Source organism: Heliconius melpomene, chromosome 6, assembly GCF_056956725.1.
Source record: "Heliconius melpomene rosina isolate 202511_hmr_F chromosome 6, ASM5695672v1, whole genome shotgun sequence".
NCBI classification, from domain to species: Eukaryota; Metazoa; Arthropoda; class Insecta; order Lepidoptera; family Nymphalidae; genus Heliconius; species Heliconius melpomene.
The window spans coordinates 1,225,597-1,236,248 of record NC_140394.1 but is presented as its reverse complement, the minus strand read 5'-3'; the positions used below and the strand labels follow the sequence as shown (position 1 = coordinate 1,236,248).

Below are 10,652 nucleotides of genomic sequence, written 5' to 3'. Positions count from 1 at the left end.
GGGTAAGCAGAGTGCTTAACACTAAGCACCCTCTAGTGATCCCTAGTGTTAAAACACTCCGTTCCCCACATTCTGCCTAATTCTAGAGCTGCCGAGTGGCGGAACTCAACGCCGCGCTTTGCCTCTTTACCAGAGGGAGGAAATGAAAATAATAAATACTTCATTTTCTCGAGTGGGAATTGAACCCATTGATTATTTACCCATACCCATTTACCCATTGATTATATACTCGTTGATATAAATTCTATATTATTATGTATATGTTATTATGTAAATTGCTGACAATTTAAGTTATTATTAAAAAAAAATTAATTAAATATCTCAATATTTTTATTTTTCAAACATATTTTTTATACAGATTAAATAAGAACACAATTTATTAATTGTAACATTGACGTCTAGTCGTCTATGTTTAATCTGTGGTAAATATATGTACTTGTATAACTATAAAGTATAAACTAAAAACTTGTTTACATATTTTAAATGACCTCCAATTTACGAGACGAGAGTTTATTGATAACATAGAATATATGTATATAAAATTAAAAAGGAAACACCAAAATTCATGATTTAATTACCGCTTACACCTAAACCAACAAATACAATCTTAAACAAATTTTTTCATCATGCATTATCAGTGTTTATCAAACTCGCTAATTACCATTGTAGATAACACGCATTATTATTTAAATTATTCTTTACAACAACACTACTTGATATCGAATGTTACATAGCACAATGACTAGTTTTATAACCAAAAAAGTTTTAAATCTCACGAAAGTAGTTAATAATGTCAATAATTCATCAAAAAGATTGTCTTCACACTTTATTTATCATCCCGACAATGATAAACCAGTTGAAGGTATGTTTTAATATTAAAGAAAAAGAAAATATAACCAAAATTGTAATAATGGACTCCATTACATAAATAAAAAATAAAGAAACAAGTAATAAATGTTAATTATTTTCTAATTTTATGACTGATGTGTTTTTTCCTAATAAATATATTACTTTATTTTGTAAATTTAAGGCGAAAGTACGAAAATGAACATGATGCAGGCTATAAATAATGCCATGGATATAACATTAAAGAATGATCCTACAGCTGTTCTTTTTGGTGAAGATGTAGGTTTTGGGGGAGTGTTTCGATGTGCTCTAGGTTTACAGGTACTTTTGGTTTAGTATTTTTTTTTGTAAGCTCAATATTCTTTTTAAAGAATGTACTTTTTTTCTCACAAATTGAACATCCGTCACACGGTACCCTACATGTAACAGGCACATAGCACATATGAGTCTAGTGTCAAGACACTATTTCTGCCATAATTCAAGACATTGCATGTTGATTGTCATAACTCAAATTAGCCTTTGTTTTGTCAAACCCACAATCATTGCCTTTATAGTCAGACTCTACCATAACTGCGCATATAGTGGCAAAAAGTATAAAGCTAAAAATATATATTTATATATTAATCATTCCTAACACTATATTTCAGGAAAAATATGGTAAAGACAGGGTATTCAATACACCATTATGTGAACAAGGCATCGCAGGGTTTGGCATTGGTATGGCCACTGCGGGTGCCACTGCCATCGCTGAAATACAATTTGCTGATTATATATTCCCAGCTTTTGATCAGGTAAATGTAATATTTAAATTCTATAAAAATATTTAAAACAGGCTACCATGGCACATTGGCGCAACACAATTTTTGTTGGTAATTGTAACCTCTTTACAATTACCAAAAATTAAAATAATTAACTTTTATTTCCCAGCTTTTTTACATCATCTTACAAAACGGTTGAATTGAAATATAAATTTAAAATAAAAAGTGTAAAAGTTAAGTGTTATTGTTATGTAGTTATATTATTTAAACAGTCAATTATCATAATTCAACAATAAATTAGTTGTGACATTTTATGTCCTGCTAAAAAAGCTCAATAAATGAATATGAATCAAATATTGTATTATTTAAACATAATAATTATAAAGCAGTTTCAATATGAGACAAACTACATACTAAATTTACAGTTGAATATTTACTGCCTTGCAAAGTGATAGAGAGTAACAAAATATTTATTTTGTACAAAAATGTAATATTTCATAATTAATTAAAAGTTTCTTTCATTTATTCAAAAGTTGATGCTTAATGGTTTTATTACTTAAACCTTAATCTCAATAACAGATTTTTTTTAACTAGGCAACGAAACAGTCAAAGTACAGTATGGGGTGGTCAATTCTCATGGGTGTACATTTAATAAACAACAATACTTTGTTATGACTCTTAATGACTACCTATAATATTTTATGACTTAAAATATAATTACTAAAATGCAATACAGCTCAGTTGGTCAGTTCTCAAGCACCATACATTATATTAAAAAACTATTTTATCTATAACTGCTAATGATTTTTTATCAACTATTGTTAATAACAAATAAATTACTTAATATCAAAATACATTTTAGTTAGTAAACGAAGCTGCCAAAGTGCGGTACAGGTCGGGTGGTCAGTTCTCGTGCGGTGCTCTCACAGTGCGGACGCCGTGCGGGGCCGTGGGTCACGGAGGGTTGTATCACTCTCAGAGTCCAGAGGCTTTCTTTGCTCATGCCCCGGGAATTAAGGTATTTTTTTATTTCATGAAATTAGTATACTCTTAGTAAATAAAATAATTTAACCAAAAAGTAAAAAAATAATATTTTAAGTAATTCAATGTAAAGAATGTTTTGATAGAAAATTGATATTTGTAAATATCCGTCGTTTTGCACAGCGACTGACTGTTTCAACGCGACGGTTGCAGGTTTAATTTTCGCTCGGGTTTATTATTTTTATTTTCACGACATAGAATAATGACAAGACAGAGCCCAGAGTTGAGTTCCGCTACTCAACATGCAATTTCTCGAAAATGGAAAAGATCGTGGCGAATAGAGTCTTATTACTAACTTCCCTCTGCCTATCCTGCTATATGCGGGATACAGAGTGAAGGTATAAAAAAAGTATGATTTTTAATAAACAAACATGATATTGAAGGAGTTATAAAGTAGGACCACTTTTAAAAAACCATTTTATTTTAAAATGAATTATATACATATGTATTTTTTACAGATAGTAGTACCAAGAGGTCCGATAACTGCCAAAGGTTTACTCCTCTCTTGCATAGAAGAGAAAGATCCCTGTTTATTCTTAGAACCTAAAATATTATATCGTTCTGCTGCAGAAGAAGTGCCAGTCGACAGTTATACTATACCTATTGGTAAAGCACAAGTTTTGAGGGAAGGTGAGTGTAGTGACCGGACACAATGAACAGCATTTCCATATAGTGATTTGATACTATGTTAACATTTTATTTTCAACTTTATACTCTATGAGACAGTTATGACATTCCCCAAAATTTTAAGACATTGCGTGTTGAGTGGCGGAATACAACGCCGCGCATTATTACAGACAGATACCACTACCTACCACTGCGCCATGACGACCTCTATATAATATTATTTATGGTTATATTAAATACAATAAAAGTGCAAACTTGGTTTTATAAATACCTACTATAAATTGGAGAAACTGGGTAAAAGATTTGAACTATTATCCTCCGTTCAGGTGACGCGGCAACTTTAGTAGCGTGGGGGACTCAAATCCACGTGTTGTTAGAAGTCGCGGAAATGGCCAAAGAAAAGTTAGGAGTGCAATGTGAAGTCATTGACTTGATGTCCATCGCGCCTTGGGACGTCGATACTGTTTGTAATGTTGGTATAGGATTTTATTTTTCAATTGTATGTATGTGTCTTTTTGCAGAGGAAGTTAGTGTTAAGAGTGGAGCTCAACGTCGCGTCGCCTTTTTACCAAAGCGATGGCAATGAAAATGTTAAATATGTATGAAAATATTAAAAATGCAGCGAGATTTGAACCCGCGTCGCTTAGAAACTATCCAAACGAGACAACTAAGCCATACATCAAGCTACGTGAAAATTGTCATTCTCTCGGTTACAAATATATTTTTTTACGAAAATATCTACTCACTGACTAGTACATACTGACCTTCTAATACAGTAGAATCTCACTGATCCGAAAAAAAATACATATTTTTTTGTGCCTTTAAGCACAATACTACTATTATTAATATTTGACTTCAGTTGATTATTTAAAATAATGTATTTTTTTAATTTTATAAAGTTAATTTATACTATATTTTTCACAGTCAGTAAAGAAAACAGGTAGACTACTAATATCGCACGAGGCACCGCTAACGTCTGGATTCGGAGCTGAAATAGCAGCTACTGTACAGGTAATCATTAAATAAATTTATGTTAAGTTTAAATAATAATAATAAAAAAAACTTAATTAAAATTTTACTATAGTATTTAGCTAGTTTTATAAACTATAGGCTAAAAATATAGAAAATATGTAAGGTACGCTCTGTAATCTGTTATGTATAAAAAAATCTTTACATATATACACATATGTAAAGATTTTTTTATAATAACAAGAGAAATGTTTAGATTAAGAATAGAATGTAAAAATATATATATTGTTAGAAAACGGAAGCGGTTAACGTTTTTAAAATATACGCGAAAATATTCCGTCTATATGTTTTGTTTCCAACGTACTCGGTCAGAGGTTCCACGTTATTACAATAAGTGCCATGTATCACTCAAGAATAACACTACACACTAGATACCTTCCAATCAGGGCTTCCGCCTACAAGCAACTGTATCCGTTTGAAACAATTCCACTGCTTTTATTGTCTTTTTCACCTAAATCTAACAATATATTTTTTTTTATGAACTACAATTTGCAAAATATTATTCTCTTATACAAAGTAAAACGCTATTCCAATAGATATTTAAACATATTTATTTCCATATAACAACAGGAAGAGTGTTTCCTGCACTTGGAGGCGCCGGTGTCGCGCGTGACGGGCTGGGACTCCCCCTTCCCGCACGTGTTCGAGCCCTTCTACTTGCCCGACAAGTGGCGCTGTCTCGAAGCACTCGCACAGCTTGTTAAATATTGAAATAATTGAATGAATTATATGGATAATATTAATAAAAATATATTTTATTATATGTGTTTTAGTGTTCTTTTTCTTTAAATACTTATGTTAGTTCAATACATTCATATTTTGATTTGGAAATCACTTACTTAACCCTACATTATTATTATCTAGGTATATTAATATTATAAAGCTGATTACTGGTTCCTACTAGTGGATTTTTGTGCCTTTATGTCCATTTATCATTGAATGCTATGGGCTATATTACATAGCTTTGATTTCTATACCTGCAGACAACGGGGCGAAACCGCAAGAATGGCTCGTTTCTTATACTCTATGTAATGCTCTATATACAAAATGAATGCTTACATTGTAATTCAAATATTTATTGATAACAAATTATGACCAATCATTATAAATATTCATTAGAAAATTCTATTACAATTTAAATATATTCTTTTTTGTTTATCCTATATATTTATATCAGTATATGTATGTATTAAGGATGTCTGATATATCACCATCTGATTAAGTGCGATATTTGAGAGTCGTTCGATCGACTCTCGGAGGAATGGATGGGCCTTGCTCACCCGATCTCTCCTTGGTTAACTTAATTTTTTATCATCAAACAAAGGAAAAATAATGCAACTAAAATTTTCCTAAATTATTTATTAAAAGTGAAAATCAATCAATAAAAAATAACACTAGAAGATAAATGTAGTTAGTAAAATACTTAAATTAAAAATTAATGTCATAAATCAAAGAAATCAACACACTAAGAAACAGTGCCATTGCGACAAAAGTGGTATACTTATTATAACCTAAACATGTTATTTATTTTAAATATTTTGTTCTAAAACCAGTAAATTCAAGTAACAAATGCAAATTATGTATCTAGCAACTTATGAAATATGATAAAAATTACATTTTTCTTGTGATGTCCAATATTTACAATGTCAAAACTATTTTTTATATTTAATTGCAAGACGAGGGTGCTATTTGGTTGAGGTGGAGGGTCAATTCATATTCATTTTTTATTTGATACTATCTTATGTATCTTTCTATTCAACTTTTCTAGATATTCAGGGAAAAATTCTAGAAAATTCTCACAATAAATTCAAGATCATAGACCTCAGCTTGCTGTAAGAGCTGACCAACAACTTCAAACACTATTATGCAAACTATTTATTAATCAAAGGACCGCTTCTAACTTGAGAGCATGCTCAAAAATTTGTAACAATAAAAAAAATCTAATTGTTTTAGTTATCCAATTAGAACCAATCCTTTAAAAAACACAAAATTATAATTCTAAAGTTTTGTACGCAATAAATATAACTTTGTTAGTTTTATTCATCCCAGGATCGTTTCGAGCGGGACGATTTAAGATATGCTCCTGAAGAAGGTGAATTGGGGAATCTTTGCATATATCTCTCTAGGCGTAAGTATTTTACTGTGATAAGACGGCCTTCGTACCACCAGCCGTGTAGACTCTTATATACGATTCCTGCGTCGGCCGGCGTCGCGCATTTTACATACACACAGCATGACGTCCTCTCTATATCTATATGCAGAATGTTGCAGCGATCGCATTTCTCCAGAATAACGTCTTGGATGACAGTCCTTAAGCTGGGGTTTGCATCATTCTTTTCAAACATATGACGGATTTTCAAACATGGCGTCGGCGATACTGTTAGATTGTTTACTGAACCCTCCTGAGTTTCGAAAGCTTGGCCCTGCCATGATGTGCTTCTTTTGGGGCTGCTATGCGATGCCACCCACCTCCATACCCTACAGTCCTCGCCATCAACTGATTGAACTTCCATCCTTACTCTGCTTTCGTTTTTCTGTATGAATTTGACAGCAGAATCCCAAGTGGAACTCATTTTTTCCCTATTCTGTGGAGATATCAATGCATCTCTCACATGGTCGACGGATATATATGGCACACCGCTATCTTCAGTCTCTTGAGAAATCACATCTATTATCTGTTCTACCATTGAGTAAATTTCATCGCTTTTTCTCTTTTGGTAGCTTACATAGTACTTATAAAACCTTTGCAACCCTAATATTAGTATTGATAAAATTCCTATAACAATAAAAGTTGAACCAGCCGAATATAAAGTGTTTACAAACAGACAAGATATAGGTGTAGAGGGATCAGATAACGCTAAGGCGACTGTGCCTTTATTCCTTTGTTGAACAACCACATCAGTTGTAGAAAGTGGGACATATTCAGCATCTTTCGTATACAAATTCTTAAGTTGAACCACATTCAAGCCCCATCTTGGGTTGTGAACAAGTAACACTTGCAAGTTATTTAAATCTGTCCTACATTGACTAACGTCAGCTGTATCAGCTCGGGCACTTGCTAACTCAATTATTTCTCTTTCAGTAAGATAGGGTAAAGCTCCAGGCTTTCCACACTTGTATGCTGCTGACCGGGCAGTTAATTCTGGATGTAAAACTTTAAGTAAATCTTTAGCGTAACTGACATGCTCTTTTGGGACACAATTTATCCCTGGTCTGTTCCCGGGTATATTTAATTGACATATTGGTATTACACTATTCTGATCATCAACAACTGAGGTGATGTCGTTTTTTTTAACTATATACATAAAAAATAGGCAAAAAAAAAAAAGTGCAACAAGAGCAACCAGAGCAAGAGAAACAAGATTGTTTTTAAGAAATTTCTTATCATTAGCCGCTTTATAGTCAACTATGTCAGATCTAGCTACTCCTGTCACATATGACCTTCTTGAGAGCAATGTGCTACCATTGGTTGTATCTCTGTCTAAGAAACTTGTTTTCTGAGCTTCAGGTTTAAGGGCTGATAGCCGTCTTGTGAAATTGCTCAAATACGGAGATTCTACTTCATCAATTGTAGATGTTGAGGGCTGGTATGTACTAGTTGTGTAGCTTGGTGTGTAACTACTAAGAGATGGCCTGTCAGCCAAGGATGAAGTTAAGCCGAGTCTAGATCTTATAGAATTCAATTGGTCTGAAGACGATAATGGTGAATAGTTTGACTGAGATAAAGATGGGCGGGAAAAAATAGAAGTTTTGGGCGGGCTTGTTGACGCGTCATTAGTAGGTAGAGTGCTAGAAATGTAATCACTAGACCTAGAGCTACTTCTAAATGGACTGGACGTTTTCTTATCATTGTCAACATCACTATCTGAACCAGTTTCGTAGTCATCTTGGTCATTTGTCGCATAGGTGTGGGTTATTCTTCTTGTTGTAACAGTTTCAATTTCTTCATGAGTGCGGACTGGTGATTTTTCATCCTCGGATTCAGAGCCTTTATCAGCATCACGTTTGATAGGTGAATCTTTTTTTAATGGGGTCCGTCTAGCTTTGTTAGTCACAGGAGGTAGCATAGCCCCGCCAGTTGTCAGTCGCCGACCTCGCCTTTCTTTCGCATTATTAGATTCTAAATCAGATTCTTCACCGCTGGAATACCTGGCTAAAGAACGTCTACTCTCGACTTTAGCGTCCACACTGTACCTGGGTTTGGTTTTGTTGTCCAATACCATTTTTAACTTTTTCACTAACAACTTTCTTGTAGACGCTGTAATTGGCATAATAGGGAACCCATGCTCGGCAAGTTTAGTGCGGAGCTCCGCGTCTGACATTGAATCTACTTGATCGGCCATTGTGAAATCTGCAACAGAATTGTACATTTTTAATACACTTTCACCTAATATTTCATTAGAGACAACATTTAAATTGTAAATAATAAAAGAATTCACCTTATAAATAGAGCGTACACAGTAAAATGACGTCAATTTCTAAAATACAAAATTCACCGGCGCGTCATCTCGCACGCGCTGCGAACGTTACATTTAGAACTTTGTATTGCCATTATTTAGAAATAAATATTATATTTAAAAATAATGTTGTGTACTATTTTAACCGAATATAATTATTAAATTTATGAGATAGGTAAAAATAAACACCATTTTTATTAGATAAAATTTATTAAGTGATAATATATATTATATTTATCAGTTTTAAGGAATGAAAATGCGGTGATTATTTTATTTCAATGACTAAAGATCTCAGAACTAATTAGGAATATAATAATAAAAATAAGAAAATAAAGAAATCATCAATAAAATCTATTTATAAATAATAAATTATTGACTCCATGCGTAATTTTTTCATTACACATTCTAATCAACGTGTTATCACATCGATTTATAATTTATTAAGTTTTTATTATAATTTAACTAGCGAAAATATTTTTTTTTTTACATTCTTTATTTTTAATTCTGATGATTCTTTTTAATGATAGACAAATAGTTTATCTATATATATAAAAGGACTTGTCCTCACTGACTGAGGTAAGACGCACGCACAGCCGTAACCGCTGTGCGTAGAAATGTGATATTTAGACAGATGTTTACTTTCGGAATCTGGACATCCACTAAGAAGGGATTTTGTAAAATTATAACCCTAAAGGGGTGAAATAGGGGTGGAAAGTTTGTATGGAAAAAAAATTAAATCGGCACCGATTATTATAAAATTTGAAATTTAGATTTTTGAAAGTATTTAACTGAATACGTGTTTCATCGTTTTCTAAAATTCTCCTCCTAAGGGTGCCAATATGGGGTTGAAAATTTGTATGGAAAAATCTTTAAATCGCCACCTATTTTTATAAAAATCGAAACTTAGACTCTTAAAAATATTTCATTGAACATATGTTTTGTGGTTTATTTTAATTCATTCTCTAGGGGTGCAAATAAGGGGTTGAAAGTTTGTATGGAAAAATCTTTAAATTGCCACCGATTTTTATAAAATTTTAAACTTAGACTCTTAAAAATATACCATTGAACAGATGTTTCGTGGTTTATTTAAATTCATCCCCTAGGGGTGTAAATAAGGGGTTGAAATTTTGTATGGAAAAATCTTCAAATAACCACCGATTTTTATAAAATTTGAAATTTAGACTCTTAAAAATATTTCATTGAACACATGTTTCATGGTTTATTAGAATTCACCTCTATATACGCAAGCGAAGCTGCGCGCATCCGCTAGTATGAAATAAACATGTAATTTTTTGTTTGGACAATTTCAAAGAAATGAGGTTAAATTAAATTAAAAAAATATGGACATATTTATGTGAGTTTTAAAATTTATTTATGAAATGTTCGATTCGTATCGATTTAAAATCGATTACTACGTGCAAAATGGAACGAATGCGTAAATCAAAGACATTTTAGTTTTGCCGCCAATTTTGAAATTATGATGTATTTTATCTTCTATTGGGTTGGTTTACGTTTACACAATTCAATATTAAAGAAAGTAAATAAGCTAACAATGTTAAAGTTTGTGACTTATGTTTATTATAGTATTTGATTGTAATGTGTACACAATTTGCTGAAGTTTTCTGTAACTTTACATTCCTGTCGCGTTAGTGGTATAACGGTAAGTGTTCATGAAATCTTATTTCAATTAAATATTAAAGTCATGGGTATTTAAATATGGATTTTTCTTTCAGTTTTACCTTGTATCCCGCGTGTAGCAGGGTAAGCAGAGGGACCCTAGTGTTAAGACAGTGCGCAGATTGCGCTCCCCAATTTTCCGCCGAATTGCGTGTTGAGTGTGGCGGAACTAAATAGCGCGCTTTGTCTCAACACCAAAACGAAGAAATGAAAATAT

At 32.4% G+C, this 10,652-nt stretch overlaps 2 protein-coding genes across 3 annotated transcripts; one reads left to right on the top strand and one right to left on the bottom strand.

The window, feature by feature from the left end:
• Positions 1-419: 419 nt before the first annotated feature.
• Positions 420-5,064, top strand: BckdhB (Branched chain keto acid dehydrogenase E1 subunit beta). 2 transcript variants are annotated; one of them, XM_085186380.1, is made up of 8 exons: positions 420-862; positions 1,031-1,167; positions 1,494-1,637; positions 2,467-2,622; positions 3,104-3,275; positions 3,599-3,744; positions 4,197-4,283; positions 4,872-5,064. In XM_085186380.1, exons 1-8 carry the CDS (start codon positions 724-726, stop codon positions 5,010-5,012), a joined length of 1,122 nt encoding a protein of 373 aa, XP_085042506.1. In that variant the 5' UTR covers positions 420-723; the 3' UTR covers positions 5,013-5,064. The 2 variants fall into 2 exon arrangements, with proteins under 2 accessions (XP_085042506.1, XP_085042507.1); XM_085186381.1 differs by having other exon boundaries at positions 808-947.
• Positions 5,065-5,645: 581 nt separating this feature from the next.
• On the bottom strand, positions 5,646-8,867 carry LOC146538007 (inner nuclear membrane protein Man1-like). The gene is made up of 2 exons (XM_085186379.1): positions 8,741-8,867; positions 5,646-8,652 (listed from the first exon to the last, which is right to left on the bottom strand). Exon 2 carries the CDS (start codon positions 8,642-8,644, stop codon positions 6,338-6,340), a length of 2,307 nt encoding a protein of 768 aa, XP_085042505.1. The 5' UTR covers positions 8,645-8,652; positions 8,741-8,867; the 3' UTR covers positions 5,646-6,337.
• Between the last annotated feature and the right edge of the window lie 1,785 nt (positions 8,868-10,652).

Bases quoted from the DNA above. Each gene is read 5' to 3' on its own strand.
- LOC146538007 (XM_085186379.1), bottom strand. From the start codon at position 8,644: ATGGCCGATCAAGTAGATTCAATGTCAGACGCGGAGCTCCGCACTAAA.
- BckdhB (XM_085186380.1), top strand. From the start codon at position 724: ATGTTACATAGCACAATGACTAGTTTTATAACCAAAAAAGTTTTAAAT. The intron at 1,638-2,466 runs GTAAATGTAATA...AATACATTTTAG, and splicing joins TATTCCCAGCTTTTGATCAG to TTAGTAAACGAAGCTGCCAA. The intron at 4,284-4,871 runs GTAATCATTAAA...ATATAACAACAG, and splicing joins AAATAGCAGCTACTGTACAG to GAAGAGTGTTTCCTGCACTT.